Source organism: Mustelus asterias, unplaced genomic scaffold, assembly GCF_964213995.1.
Source record: "Mustelus asterias unplaced genomic scaffold, sMusAst1.hap1.1 HAP1_SCAFFOLD_43, whole genome shotgun sequence".
NCBI classification, from domain to species: Eukaryota; Metazoa; Chordata; class Chondrichthyes; order Carcharhiniformes; family Triakidae; genus Mustelus; species Mustelus asterias.
Genome location: NW_027590120.1, coordinates 2,900,013 through 2,915,756, shown reverse-complemented (window position 1 = coordinate 2,915,756; position 15,744 = coordinate 2,900,013). Strand labels below are relative to the sequence as shown.

General features: G+C 45.2%; 1 protein-coding gene across 1 annotated transcript; it reads right to left on the bottom strand.

Moving 5' to 3' along the window:
• Positions 1 to 2,171: 2,171 nt before the first annotated feature.
• On the bottom strand, positions 2,172 to 15,335 carry LOC144482889 (uncharacterized). The gene is made up of 3 exons (XM_078201725.1): positions 15,226 to 15,335; positions 12,840 to 14,189; positions 2,172 to 3,119 (listed from the first exon to the last, which is right to left on the bottom strand). The coding sequence occupies exons 2-3, from the start codon at positions 13,851 to 13,853 to the stop codon at positions 2,172 to 2,174; spliced, it is 1,962 nt and encodes a 653-aa protein (XP_078057851.1). The 5' UTR covers positions 13,854 to 14,189; positions 15,226 to 15,335.
• Positions 15,336 to 15,744: the final 409 nt, after the last annotated feature.

Sequence of the window (15,744 nt, the reverse complement as noted above, 5' to 3'; positions counted from 1 at the left end):
CCCCAAATCACCAACCCCTCCTCCCAATCAGCATCCCTGCAGAGTTCCCCCTCTCGCCCCCTCCCCGATCACCACCCCTGCAGAGTTTCTCCGACAACCAGCTCCCTCCCCCATCAGGACTCCTGCAGAGCTCCCCCCCCACTAACCCCCTCCTCAATCACCACCCCTGCAGAATTTCCCAATCACCACTCCCTCCCCCGAGTCAGCTTCACCGTCCCACGGAGTGACCCAGGGGTCCATTGGCGCCTCGAGGGAGGAGGGGGACCTGGGGACGGTGCTGGGGCCTTCCACCTGGGGGATTCCGGCCGATGGGATGCAGGGCTTTCCGACTCCCCCATTCCTGACACCGGTGCATCTCAAGAGCAGCAGGGTGAACAGCAAGGCAAGGATACATCCATATCACCAGAAAGACGGCTGGACCCCTCTAGGTCCCAGCTCTCCAGCAGACGCCTGCCAGCGGCATCACAGGCAAATGGGTGCGGAGTGCAGCTGGCTGCCTCCAGTTCTGATGTGCATCCTGGGGGGACGTGTTGATGTGGCGCTGGACCACGGGAGATGGAGATGTTGTGGGATCGCCAGGAGGGCACGGGTGAAAGTCTATATGAGAAAGGTTCAGGGAATTGGGCTCGGTTGATGATTACATCCACCTGTTTTATAGCACTGTTAACTATCGGCCCTTCGTGTTATTGCATTGTTAGTTTCACCAATAAATGTCCAAAGATGTGCAGGTTAGGTTGATTGGCCATACTAAATTGATCCTAGTGTCAGGGGGATTAGCAGGGTAAATGTGAGTTTACGGGAGTAGGGCCTGGGTGGGATTGTGGTCGGAACAGGCTCGATGGGCTGAATGGCCTCCTTCTGTACTGGAGGGATTCTATTCTATTCTCTATAAAATTACAGCACAGAAACAAGCCCTTTGGCCCTCCAAGCCTGTAGCAACCATGCTGCCCATCTGAACTAAAACCCCCTACCTTTCCGGGGACCATATCCCTCTATTCCTATGCTATTCATATATTTGTCAAGACACATCTTAAAGTCACTATCGTATCTGCTTCCACTACCTTCCCCGGCAACGAGTTCCAGGCACCCACCACCCTCTGTGTAAAAAACCTGCCTTGTACATCTCCTTTAAACCTTGCCACTCACACCTTAAACCTATGCCCCTGGGAATTGACTCTTCCACCCTGGGAAAAAGCTTCTGATTATCCACTCTGTCCATGCCCCTCATAATCTTGTAGACTTCTATCAGGTTGCCCTCCTCAACCTCCGTTGTTCCAGTGAGAACAAACCAAGTTTCTCTAACTTCTCCTCATAGCTAATGCCCTCCACACCAGGCAACATCCTGATAAATATTTTCCATACCCTCTCCAAAGTCTCCACATCCTTCTGGTAGTGTGGTGACCAGAATTGAACACTAGATTCCAAGTGCGGTCTATAAAGCTGCAACATGACTTATCAATTTTTAAACTCAATGCCCCGGCCGATGAAGGCAAGCATGCCGTATGCCTTCTTGATTATCTTCTCCACCTGCATTGCCACTTTCAGTGACCTGTGTACCTGTACACCGAGATCCCTCTGCCTATCAATACTCTTAAGGGTTCTGCCATTTACTGTATGTTTCCCATCTGTATTAGACCTTCCAAAATGCATTACCTCACATTTGTCCGGATTAAACTTCATCTGCCATTTCTCCGCCCAAGTCTCCAACTGATCCATATCCTGCTGTATCCTCTGCCAGTCCCCATCGCTATCCACAATTCCACCAACCTTTGTGTCGTCCACAAACTTACCAATCAAACCAGTTACATTTTCCTCCAAATCATTTATATATATTACAAACAGCAAAAGTCCCAGCACTGATCCCTGAGGAATGTCACTTGTCACAGCCCTCCATTCAGAAATGTACCTTTGCACTGCCAACCTCTGTTTTCTTCTGACTAAATAGCTCGAAACTTCCGAACACCCTGTCACTCTGTGATCCTTGTGACATTTGAAACCAGGTATTCACAAAAAGACTCAAAGAGCATCAGCCCACTGGAGGCTGAGACCAGCCAGTCCAGCACAAAGAAACCCTCTGACCCTTCCCATTGACCAACTGTGAGAATGAACAAAATGCAGTCCTGGAGGCAACTGAGAGCAGAGACAATAACAGCAGAATCCAACCACTGTCATCACTCGTGAACTTGCTGGTGTCTCAGCAGCTGGGATGAAACTCTGAAACGCTTTCCACACTGAGAGCAGGTGAATGGCCTCTCCCCTGTGTGAACTCGCTGGTGTGTCTGCAGGTCAGATGAGTTCGTAAATCCCTTCCCACACTGAGAGCAGATGAATGGTCTCTCCCCAGTATGAACTCGCTGGTGTATCTGCAGGTGGGATGACCGAATGAATCCCTTCCCACACTGAGAGCAGGTGAACGGCCTCTCCCCTGTGTGAACTCGCTGGTGTCTCTGCAGGTCGGCTGACTGAGTGAATTCTTGTCCACACTGAGAGCAGATGAACGGTCTTTCCCCAGTGTGAACTCGTTCGTGCGTCCGCAGGTTGGATGAGTTCATGAATCCCTTCCCACACTGAGAACAGGTGAATGGCCTCTCCCCAGTGTGAACTCGTTGGTGTCTCTGCAGGCTGAATGACCGAGTGAATCCCTCTCCACACTGAGAGCAGGTGAACGGCCTCTCCCCAGTGTGAACTCGCTGGTGTCTCTGCAGGTGGGATGATCGAGTGAATCCCTTCCCACACTGAGAGCAGGTGAATGGTCTCTCTCCAGTGTGAACTCGCTGGTGTGTCAGCAGGCTGGATGACTGAATGAATCCCTGCCCACATTGAGAGCAGGTGAATGGCCTCTCCCCAGTGTGAACTCGCTGGTGTGACTGCAGGTTGGATAACCGAGTGAATCCCTCCCCACACTGCGAGCAGGTGAATGGCCTCTCCCCTGTGTGACGTAGCTGGTGTGATTGCAGGTTGGATACCCGAGTGAATCCCTTCCCACACTGAGAGCAGATGAACGGCCTCTCCCCAGTGTGGCTGCGCCGATGATCTTCCAGCAGGGATGGGTATCTGTATCCCTTCCCACAGTCCACACATTTCCATGGTTTCTCCATGGTGCAGGTGTCCTTACCTCTCTCTTGAGTGAACAATTCGTTGAAACTTCGTCCACACACAGAACAAGATTACAGTCTCTCCCCGTTGTGAATGGTGTGATATTTATTCAGACTGTGTAACTGGTTAAAGCTCTTTAGTCAGTGCATTGGAACACTCTCACTCAAGTGTGTCAGTGTGTTGATGCTTTTTCACTCACACTGACATTTCAAATCTTTTCAAATCGACAGACTGGACAATCATTTCTCCTTCTGGATTCAAAGTTCGATGGTATTGAGGTCCCAAGGAATATGACTCTGTCAGATCTAGACGTGAAGTTTGAGATTTCAGCCTGTGATTCCTCTTTCAATATCCTGTAAAATGAGTTTACAAAAGTCATCAGTGTCAATACAGGATAGAAATTCAGAACAGACAATTTCTATGGAACATTCTTTCCTCTCTCATTCCCCAAAAGCTGTAAATCTCCATCCCACACACTCTCTCCCCATTCTCATCAGGTCTGGCAGCATCTGTATGGAGGGAAAATAACTGATGTTTCAGAGCTTTGACAAAGGGTCATCTAGACAAGAAACATCAGCTCTTTTCTCTCCTTACAGATGCTGCCAGACCTGCTGAGATTTTCCAGCATTTTCTCTCTTGGTTTCAAACTCCTGCATCCGCAGTAATTTGCTTTTATAAGGCTGCAGATACCTCCTCCCAAGTAACATGGCGCGTGTGCCCAAGACATCACCACTTGTTTCCCTTATTTCTTTAGCACCCATGGTGCTCTCCGCAGAAAACACAGAGGAGAAGTATTCATTAAAAATCTCACCCATCTCCTGTGGCTCCACACACAGATGGCCATACTGATTTTTAAGGGGATCTCTTCTCTCTCTAGCCACCTTTTTACTCTTAATATAGCCATAGAACCTCTTGGAATTTTCTTTAATCTGACCTGCCAGATCCATATCATACCCTCTTTTTGTCCTCCTGATTTCCCTCTTCAGTATTTTCTTACACTTTTTATAGTCAGAGTGATTCACTTGTCCCCGATTGCCGAAACCCAATGTCTGCTTCCTTCTTTTACCTGATGTGGAGATGCCGGCGTTGGACTGGGGTAAACACAGTAAGAAGTTTAACAACACCAGGTTAAAGTCCAACAGGTTTATTTGCTGGCAAAAGGTGTGGCTTTTGCTACCAAATAAACCTGTTGGACTTTAACCTAGTGTTGTTAAACTTCTTACTTCTTTTACCTGACCAGAGCCTCAATGTCCCTTGTCTGCCAGAGATCCCTAAATTTACCATTCTTTCCCTTCATCTTAACAGGAATATACTGCCCCTGGACTCTTGATATCACACTTTCAAAGCCTCCCAATTGCCAGTCATTCCTTTCCCTTCAAACAAACTCACCTCATCGACATCTGCTCGATCCTGCCTAATGCCCACAAAAGTGGCCCCGCTCCAGTTTAGGGCCTTGACCTGTGGACCTGTCCTATCTGTTTCCAGAACTATTTTGAAACTATTGGTGCTCCCAATAGTGCTCCCTGACTGACATTTCAGTCACTTGCTCCACCTCATTTCTTAACTGTCTAATAGAAAGTGAGTCCAGGAATTGAGAATGAAAAATAAGGGGCTGGGAGATGAATTGAACAAGTATTTTGCCTCGGTGTTCACAATAGAGGATACAGTTAAAACTCAGAAACAGCTGGAAATCAGAAAACAGAAGTGTGGGATGAACTCTGAAAAAGCACAATTCCCAGGGAAGTGGTCCTCAGCAAACTGTTGGAGCTGTGGGCTGATGAGTCCTCGGGTCCTGCTGGGCTTCATTCTCGGGTCTGAACAGAGGGAGAAACCGTTCTCCTGCTCTGTGTGTGGGAAGGGATTCACTCAGTCATCCCATCTGCTGAGACACCAGCGCGGTCACAAGTAATGACAATGATTGGGTTTTGCTGTTAATCACCTGCAGGATTGAATATCATTCACTGGAGTCTGGTCCTGCTGATGTTAATAAACACCAGGCCGGTTATAGGTGTAAATATTCTGGATAAGAGTCAAATAAATCAGCTTTGTGTTAAACACAGTGTCTTGCGTCTTTTAAATACTGCTAACAGAAGTTAATTCCTTTTGAAGGGTTCTCCCTCTCCCCATCTCCTCCATCCTCACCTCCAACAAGTGTGAGGAGCTCCATCGCAGTTTATTTTTTACAGGTCAGTAGCTGTGAGACAGGCTCCGCAGCAGCTGTCCCCCTGAGGGAGCGTATTGGAAATGCCAACAGCACCCTCGCTTTCCTCAGTGCCCGTCCCCTTCCCTCCCTCCCTACCCGGCAGCACTGAGCCTTTCCCAGTGCACGTTTCACACTGACTGCCCGTTAATCAGCCAGCCAGCATGAGATCACTTTCCGGGGCCGATTTCCAGGGCTGATTACACCCACTTCCAGGCACTCCCATGTGAGTGTGCCCAACGGATGAAAAATTCAGGCCTTGCTGTCAGATTTAACAACAGGATGAGTTTCTGACCACATATCCATCCCATCACTGATACCAAATATTTCAATCTCCAAAATGTCCACAGTCTCCACCCCACTCCATCTGTTACCTTTAGTCTTGATGATTCCAATATATTTCTGAGCAGCCTCTCACATTCACCCCACTCCCCACATAGAAATGTGAGATCATCCAAAACTCTGCCGCCCGTCTGCTTTCTCACACCAAATCCTATTCATCCAAATCCTATTCATCCAAATCCTATTCATCCAAATCCTATTCATCCATAAAGCCTACATCGGCTTTAAGTCAAGTCATGTTTCAATTTTAAAATTCACATCCTTATTTTCAAATTCCTCCATGACCTTATCCCTCCCTATCTCAGTAATCTCCAATTTCACAATTCTCTGAAATCATAGAATCCTTTCAGTGCAGAAGGAGGCCATTTGGCCCATCAGGTCTGCACTGATAACAATCCCACGCAGGCCTTATCCTTGTAACCTCATATAATCCCCCTGACACACAGGGCAATCCCATCCAGACCTGTCCCATAACCCCAAGTATTTACCCTGCTCATCCCCCTAACCTACAACTAGGAGACACAGCCTCAAAATAAGGGAAGCAGATTTAGGACTGAGTTGAGGAGGAACTTCTTCACAGAAAGGGTTGTGAATCTGTGGAATTCCCTGCCCAGTGAAGCAGTTGAGGCTGCCTCATTGAATGTTTTTAAGGCAAGGATAGCTAGATTTTTGAACAGTAAAGTGCAGGTTTCCTCCGGGTGCTCCAGTTTCCTCCCACAGTCAAAAAGACGTGCTGGTTGGGTACATTGGCCATGCGAAATTCTCCCTCCGTTTACTCAAACAGGCGCCAGATTGTGGCGACTGGGGTATTTTCAGAGTAACTTCATTGCAATGTTAATGTAAGCCTATGTGTGACACTAATAAACAAACTATAAACAAAGTTAACTTTTAAAAACTTCTACCAAATTGGTTTCTCGAATCCCCCTTTTTATACTTTCAAAATGTAGAAAGCCATCCTCAGCTAATTGTTGGGAATTAGCCAATTGGTCGATAACTTGTCAATAATGACATTGGTTTGGTTTTTAGCTAATTGCACACGTTGTCTTAATTTTAAGACAATTCTTTCTCTCAAACGATATCTCTTAGCTTGGGGTAGCCTGAGTGTCAACCAATAATTGGTTCACATCAGTCATTCAATGTTGAGACATCTTGAACAGGAGCCGATTCATTCCCTCCAGTCAAGGTTAACAAGTCCTTTCATCTTTCTTTATTCTGTCAGCATGAGAAGGGAACATCTGATAATTCCCACAGCATTTTAACCATTCTTAATGTGTTTATAATTCTAAAAGTTATAAACTTGTGTTCAAATTTACATTTCCAGCCTTCATAACATATATATTAATGAATCATTTATTATTTAATTGTCTTACAATTAATGCTGTCTATTTAACTAATCTGGCTGCTTTCCAATTGTGGGAACTTCAGGCCACAAAAAAGGTAGTTAGAGTCATAGAGGTTTACAGCATGAAAACAGGCCCTTCGGCCCAACTTGTCCATGCCGCCCAGTTTTTACCACTAAGCTAGTCCTAATTGCCCTGTAATATTACTCATGATCTGTGCTTCCAAGCATTTTGAATGCGCATCTACAACAAGCAAACACATGTGATTCATGAAAGGCCCCCCAAAGGCCACATGTAGTCTGGACCACGGCCTATCAGGCCACTCCCAAGGATGAAGTGGTAATGTACCCAGTGTGTTGGGGTGAATGAACTCAGAAGAATCATTCAACACTTAAACCTGATTCAACAAATAGTTTATTGAGTTACGCCAGCAGGGAGAAGCCACAGGGACTGACCATGTGCAACTCCACCCAACAAAGAAAATAATCAATTCTTATCCAGTTACTCAACCCATCCCAGCTGGACACAATCCAATCAGAATGGTTATAGATTACACACATTACAGAAAGGTCCAATGAAATTAGTATTTGGACATCATGGGGCTTTGTGATCATCTCATGAACAGATAGGTGCCCCCATCATGATGTTTTCCAGAACCCCTTATCTACCATCCTTGGGGTTTTCTTTGTACATAGACTGAGTTTGAAAAGGGGTGGATTAAAAGTTTTCAAATGGATGTCAGCACTCTTCCTTTGTTCCAACCTAACGACCACACGGTCTGGGAATCATTTCTATTTAATAATCTCTCCTTTTAAACTCTTTTCTTCAGTATCCAATTCCAGAATTTTCCTTTTCATTGTGTTAATTGTGTCTTTGGACCTGACAGGAAGTTTAACCCAAGATCAATCCAACACAGGATTGGTCAGAATCATTTCACATGTCCCAAATTTTAAATAACCATTACAAATTAAAACTCATTCTCATGAGTGAATTGTATCCGGATTAAAATTCCCGCATGTTTAGTGAAATATCCTGGAATCCTGTCTCTGTCCAGTAAATATGGCTCCAAGTTCATAACTTTTGAAAAAAAAGCTTTATTAATTACACTTCCTTTTTAAAAATCTGTTTGATTTAAATCACAGACAGAAAACCTCAAAGCTTAAAGCGTTCAACCCACAAATATCATCCATACACAAACAGAGAAACTTAGCATGTGCTTTACAACAACAATAACCAAAATTAATTACTTAAGCGTTCTTGTGATCCTGTTTTTAAACTCCCAAAAATGCCTTTAATTAAAGACTCAAGGTAAGGTTAATTCCCCAGAAAGATAAACCTTAACAAATGTAGCCCAAAACAATGATAAAACACATCTACAAACATCCACATAAAACAAACAAAACACACAGATTCTCACAGCTCGTAAATTTCAAACAATGAATCCTCAGCATTCTCTCTCGCAGCTGTAGCTTCTTAAAGCGACAGAGCACTACAAACTCACAACTCCTTGATTAAAATAAGATGCAAGATCCTTCATTGTAACTTAACCCTTTTTCAGCCAACTTCCAAGGCCTGATTTTATCGGCAACATCTAATCTTTGTTGATTTAAAATCCCAAACACGTTACCACCTGCAAACTCTTTGTTCTTTATCTGGGGTTGAGGTGACAACACAATAAAATTCTCATAGTTATTCCAAATTCCTCCAGGCTACGCTTAAAATTTCCACATTTAACTGGCTCCAATAAATCCACAATTATAAACTAAAATAGACACGAGTTTCTGGGCGATTTAAAAACAAGTTAAAAACAAGATGCCAGAGGAAAGACAGAACAGGAGGAAAGAAAGGAGGGGGAGTTGCACTTTTGATTCAGGAAAACATCACGGCAGTACTGAGAGGGGATATATCCGAGGGTTCGCCTACTGAGTCAAAAGGGGTGAACTGAGAAAGAAGAAGGGGGAAATCACTTTGATAGGGTTGTACTATAGGCCCCCAAATAGTCGGTGGAAAATTGAGGAGCAAATATGTAAGGAGATTACAGATAGTTCCAAGAAAAATAGGGTGGTAATAGTCGGGGATTTTAACTTTCCCAACATTGACTGGGACAGACATAGTATTCGAGGCTTGGATGGGGAGAAATTTGTTGAGTGTATTCAGGAGGAATTTTTTATTCAGTATGTGGATGGCCCGACTAGAGAGGGGCAAAACCTGACCTCCTCTTGGGAAATAAGGAAGGGCAGGTGACAAAAGTGTTCGTGAGGGATCACTTTGGGACCAGTGACCATAATTCCATCAGTTTTAAGATACCTATGGAAAATGATTGGTCAGGTCCAAAAGTTAAAATTCTAAATTAGGGCAAGGCCAATGTTGATGGTATCAGGCAGGAACTTTCGACAGTTAACTGGGAGAGTCTGTGGGAAGGCAAAGGGACGTCTGGTAAGTGGGAGGCTTTCAAAAGTGTTTTAACCAGGGTTCAGTGTAAGCACATTGCTCTTAGAGTGATGGGCAAGGCTGGTAGAAGTCGAGAACCCTGGTTGACTCAAGATATTGAGGCCCTGGTCAAGAAGAAGAAGGAGGCACATGACATGCATAGGCAGCTGGGATCAAGTGGATCCCTTGAAGAGTATAGAGGGTGTAGGAGTAGAATTAAGAGAGAAATCAGGAGGACAAAAAGGGGACACGAGATTGTTTTGGCAGATGAGGCAAAGGAGAATCCAAAGAGGTTCTATAAATACATAAAGGGCCAAAGAGTAACTCGGGAGAGAGTAGGGCCTCTTAAGGATCAACAAGGACATCTATGTGCCGATCCACAAGAGATGGGTGAGATCATAAATGAATATTTTTCATCATTATTTATTGTTGAGAAAAGCATGGATGTTAGGGAACTTGGGGAAATAAAGTGATGTCTTGAGGAGTGTACTTATAACAGAGAAGGAGGTGCTGGAAGTCATAAAGCGCATCAAGGTAGATAAATCCCCGGGACCTGATGAAGTGTATCCCAGAACACTGTGGGAGGCTAGAGAGGAAATTGCGGGTCTCCGAGCAGAGATATTTGAATCATTGATAGTCACAGGTGAGGTGCCTGAAGATTGGAGGGTGGCAAATGTTGAGCCTTTGTTTAAAAAGGGCTGCAGGGAAAAGCCTGGGAACTACAGGCCGGTGTGATTCACATCTGTAAGTTGTCAGAAGGTATTTGAGAGACAGGATCTACAGGCATTTAGAGATGCAGGGACTGATTAGGGACGGTCAGCATGGCTTTGTGAGTGGAAAATCATGTCTCACAAATTTGATTGAGTTTTTTGAAGGGGTAACCAAGAAGGTAGATGAGGGCAGTACAGGTGATGCTGTCTACATGGACTTTAGCAAGGCCTTTGACAAGGTACCGCATGGTAGATTGTTGCTTAAGGTTAAATCTAATGGAATCCAGGGTGAGTTCGCCAAATGGATACAAAACTGGCTTGATGACAGAAGACAGAGGGTGGTTGTAGAAGGTTGTTTTTCAAACTGGAGCCTGTGACCAGCGGTGTGCCTCAAGGATCGGTGCTGGGTCCACTGTTATTTGTCATTTATATTAATGATTTGGATGAGAATGTAGGAGGCATGGTTAGTAAGTTTTCAGATGACACCAAGGTTGGTGGTATCGTGGACAGTGAAGAAGGTTATCTAGGATTGTAGCATGATCTTGTTGGGACGTCTTGTTGAAGTTGTACAAGACATAGGTAAGGCCACACTTGGAATACTGTGTACAGTTCTGGTCACCCTATTATAGAAAGCATATTATTAAACTGGAAAGAGTGCAGAAAAGATTTACTCGGATGCTACCGGGACTTGGTGGTTTGAGTTATAAAGAGAGGCTGGATAGACTGGGACTTTTTTCCCTGGAATGTAGGAGGCTGAGGGGTGAACTTATAGAGGTCTATAAAATAATGAGGGGCCAGTGGACTGACAAATGGCAGATGGAGTTTAATTCAGATAAATGCGAGGTGATACATTTTGGGCGATCGAACCAGGGCAGGACTTACTCAGTTAATGGTAGTGTGTTGGGGAGAGTTACAGAACAGAGATCTAGGGGTACAGGTTCATAGCTCCTTGAAAATGGAGTTGCAGGTGGACAGAGTGGTGAAGAAGGCATTCTGCATGTTGGTCAGAACATTGAATACAGGAGTTGGGACGTCTTGTTGAAGTTGTACAAGACATTGGTAAGGCCACACTTGGAATACTGTGTACAGTTCTGGTCACCCTATTATAGAAAGCATATTATTAAACCAGAAAGAGTGCAGAAAAGATTTACTGGGATGCTACCGGGACTTGGTGGTTTGAGTTATAAAGAGAGGCTGGATAGACTGGGACTTTTTTCCCTGGAATGTAGGAGGCTTTGTAGTGATCTTATAGAGGTCTATAAAATAATGAGGGACATAGATCAGCGAGATAGTCAACATCTTTTCCCAAAGGTAGGGGAGCCTAAAACTAGAGGGCATAGGTTTAAGGTGAGAGGGGAGAGACACAGAAGGATCCAGAGGGGCATTTGTTTCACACAGAGGGTGGTGAGTGTCTGAAAAAAGGTGCCAGAGCTAGTAGTAGAGGCGGGTACAATTTTGTCTTTTAAAAAGCGTTTAGACAGTTACATGGGTAAGATGGGTGTCGAGGGATATGGGCCAAACGTGGGCAATTGGGACTAGCACAGGGGTTAAAAAAGGGGCGGCATGGACAAGTTGGGCAGAAGGGCCCGTTTCCAAGCTGGAAACCTCTATCACTAAATGAACTGTCTGCTGAAAGGGTTAACTTTTCTACAGAATCTAAAGGGGTGGGGAGTGAGCAGAAAACACTTGGCACACAATTACATCACTTTACATAATTTTTAAAAACTTGTCCAACAACAAAATAAAGTTGATTTTAAACTTAATCTATTAATTCTTTTGTTCTCTTCCTCAACCTAATTATTTTTATTTGATCAGTTTTTGTTAGGGATAGGTAACTTCCGTTCTTTATAGACTGGTTCACTGGTTTTGTTGATTCTACATGGGCTCGGAGAATCAGAACCCAGACTTTATCATCCTTATCCTTTTTCTCCCTTTGCCACCACTCCCTCTGTTTTGCGGGAGGGTCGTGGGGATTCCACTCAGACCAAATCAAATTATCAGATAAGTAAAATACTGCGGATGCTGGAATCTGAAACAAAAACAGAAAATGCTGGAAAATCTCAGCGGGTCTGACAGCATCTGTGAAGAATGGAGCCAAAGTTTCGATAATGGATGACCCTTCATAACAGCTCTTATGAAGCATCATTCAGACTCAAAATGTTGGCTCTGTTCTCTAATCATTTTATCGATACATTTCTTGTTCTTAGTTTTAGGTTTAAAGTGAGAGGAGAGAGATACAAAAGGGTCCAGAGGGGCAGTTTTTCACTCAGGTCGTGGTGAGTGTCTGGAATGAGTTGCCAGAGGCAGTGGTAGAGGTGGGTGCAATTCTGTCTTTTAAAAAGCATTTAGACAGTTACATGGTAAGATGGGTACAGAGGGATATGGGCCAAATACGGGCAATTGGGACTTGCTTAGTGGTAAAAACTGAGCGGCATGGACAAGTTGGGCCGAAGGGCCTGTTTCCATGTTGTAAACCTCTATAACTTCCTAACACCCTGTCACTCTGTGATCCTTGTGAAATCTGAAACCAGGTATTTGCAACAAGACTCAAAGAGCATCAGCCCACTGGAGGCAAAGTCATGAGACCGGCCAGTCCAGCAGAAAGAAACCCCCCGACCCTCCCCATTGACCAACTGTGAGAACGAACAAAATGCAGTCCTGGATGTAATTGAGAGCAGAAACAATAACAGCAGAATCCAACCCCTGGAATCACTCGTGAACTTCTTGGTGTCTCAGCAGGTGGGATGAAACTCTGAATCCCTTCCCACACTGAGAGCAGGTGAATGGTCTCTCCCCAGTGTGAATGCGCTGGTGTCTCTGCAAGTTGGATGACTGAGTGAATCCCTCCCCACACTGGGAGCAGGTGAACGGCCTCTCCCCTGTGTGAACTCGCTGGTGTGTCTGCAGGTCAGATGAGTTAGTGAATCCCTTCCCACACTCAGAGCAGATGAATGGTTTCTCCCCAGTGTGAACTCGCTGGTGTCTCCGCAGGCTGGATAACAGAATGAATCCCTTCCCACACTGAGAGCAGGTGAACGGCCTCTCCCCTGTGTGACGTAGCTGGTGTCTCTGCAGGTCGGTTGACAGAGTGAATTCTTGCCCACACTGAGAGCAGGTGAACGGTCTCTCCCCAGTGTGAACTTGTTCGTGTGTCCGCAGGGTGGATGAGTTTGTGAATCCCTTCCCACACTGAGAACAGTTGAATGGTCTCTCCCCAGTGTGAACTCGCTGGTGCCTCTGCAGGAGGGATGACCGAGTGAATCCCTTCCCACACTGAGAGCAGGTGAATGGTTTCTCCCCAGTGTGAACTTGTTCGTGTGTCCGCAGGGTGGATAACTGAGTGAATCCCTTCCCACACTGAGAGCAGGTGAACGGTCTCTCCCCAGTGTGAACGCGTTCGTGTGTCTGCAGGCTGGATAACTGAGTGAATCCCTTCCTACACTGAGAGCAGGTGAACGGTCTCTCCCCAGTGTGAACTCGCTGGTGTCTCTGGAGGTCGGATAACTGACTGAATCCCTTCCCACATTGAGAGCAGGTAAATGGCCTCTCTCCAGTGTGAACTCGCTGGTGTCTCTGCAGGAGGGATAACCGAGTGAATCCCTTCCCACACTGAGAGCAGGTGAATGGCCTCTCCCCAGTGTGGTTGCGCCGATGAACTTCCAGCTTAGATGGGGCTCTGTATCCCTTCCCACAATCCGCACATTTCCATGGTTTCTCCATGATGCAGGTGTCCATGCCTCTCTCTTGAGTGGACAATTAGTTGAAACTTCGTCCACACACAGAACAAGATTACAGTCTCTCCCCGCTGTGAATGGTGTGATATTTATTCAGACTGTGTAACTGGTTAAAGCTCTTTAGTCAGTGCATTGGAACACTCTCACTCGAGTGTGTCAGTGTGTCGATGCTTTTTCAGTCACACTGACATTTCAAATCTTTTCAAATCGACAGACTGGACAATCATTTCTCCTTCTGGATTGAAAGTCCGATGATATTCAGCTCCCAAGGAATATGACTCTGTCACGTCTCGACGTGACGTTTGAGATTTCAGCCTGTGATTCCTCTTTCAATATCCTGGAAAATGAGTTTACAAAAGTCATCAGTGTCAGTACAGGATAGGAATTCAGAACAGACAATTTCTATGGAACATTCTTTCCTCTCTCATTCCCCAAAAGCTGTCAAACTCCATCCCACACACTCTCTCCCCATTCTCAGCAGGTCTGGCAGCATCTGTATGGAGAGAAAAGAACTGATGTTTCAGAGCTTTGACAAAGGGTCATCTAGACAAGAAACATCAGCTCTTTTCTCTCCTTACAGATGCTGCCAGACCTGCTGACATTTTCCAGCATTTTCTCTCTTGGTTTCAAACTCCTGCATCCGCAGTAATTTGCTTTTATAAGGCTGCAGATACCTCCTCCCAAGTAACATGGCGCGTGTGCCCAAGACATCACCACTTGTTTCCCTTATTTCTTTAGCACCCATGGTGCTCTCCGCAGTAAACACAGAGGAGAAGTATTCATTAAAAATCTCACCCATCTCCTGTGGCTCCACACACAGATGGCCATACTGATTTTTAAGGGGATCTCTTCTCTCTCTAGCCACCTTTTTACTCTTAATATAGCTATAGAACCTCTTGGAATTGTCTTTAATCTTACCTGCCAGATCCATATCATACCCTCTTTTTGTCCTCCTGATTTCCCTCTTCAGTATTTTCTTATACTTTTTATAGTCAGAGTGATTCACTTGTCCCCGATTGCCGAAACCCAATGTCTGCTTCCTTCTTTTACCTGATGTGGAGATGCCGGCGTTGGACTGGGGTAAACACAGTAAGAAGTTTAACAACACCAGGTTAAAGTCCAACAGGTTTATTTGCTGGCAAAAGGTGTGGCTTTTGCTACCAAATAAACCTGTTGGACTTTAACCTGGTGTTGTTAAACTTCTTACTTCTTTTACCTGACCAGAGCCTCAATGTCCCTTGTCTGCCAGAGATCCCTAAATTTACCATTCTTTCCCTTCATCTTAACAGGAATATACTGCCCCTGGACTCTTGATATCACACTTTCAAAGCCTCCCAATTGCCAGTCATTCCTTTCCCTTCAAACAAACTCACCTCATCGACATCTGCTCGATCCTGCCTAATGCCCACAAAAGTGGCCCCGCTCCAGTTTAGGGCCTTGACCTGTGGACCTGTCCTATCTGTTTCCAGAACTATTTTGAAACTATTGGTGCTCCCAATAGTGCTCCCTGACTGACACTTCAGTCACTTGCTCCACCTCATTTCTTAACTGTCTAATAGAAAGTGAGTCCAGGAATTGATGATGAAAAATAAGGAGCTGGGAGATGAATTGAACAAGTATTTTGCCTCGGTGTTCACAATAGAGGATACAGTTAAAACTCAGAAACAGCTGGAAATCAGAAAACAGGAGTGTGGGATGAACTCTGAAAAAGCACAATTCCCAGGGAAGTGGTCCTCAGCAAACTGTTGGAGCTGTGGGCTGATGGGTCCTCGGGTCCTGCTGGGCTTCATTCTCGGGTCCTGCTGGGCTTCATTCTCGGGTCCTGCTGGGCTCCATTCCCGGGTCTTAACAGAGGGAGATAGTTGGTGTTGTTCAATTTTCTAAACCGTCTG

Bases quoted from the DNA above. Each gene is read 5' to 3' on its own strand.
- LOC144482889 (XM_078201725.1), bottom strand. From the start codon at position 13,853: ATGGACACCTGCATCATGGAGAAACCATGGAAATGTGCGGATTGTGGG. The intron at 3,120-12,839 runs GTTCACGAGTGA...TTCACTCAAGAG, and splicing joins ACCTGCTGAGACACCAAGAA to AGAGGTAAGGACACCTGCAC.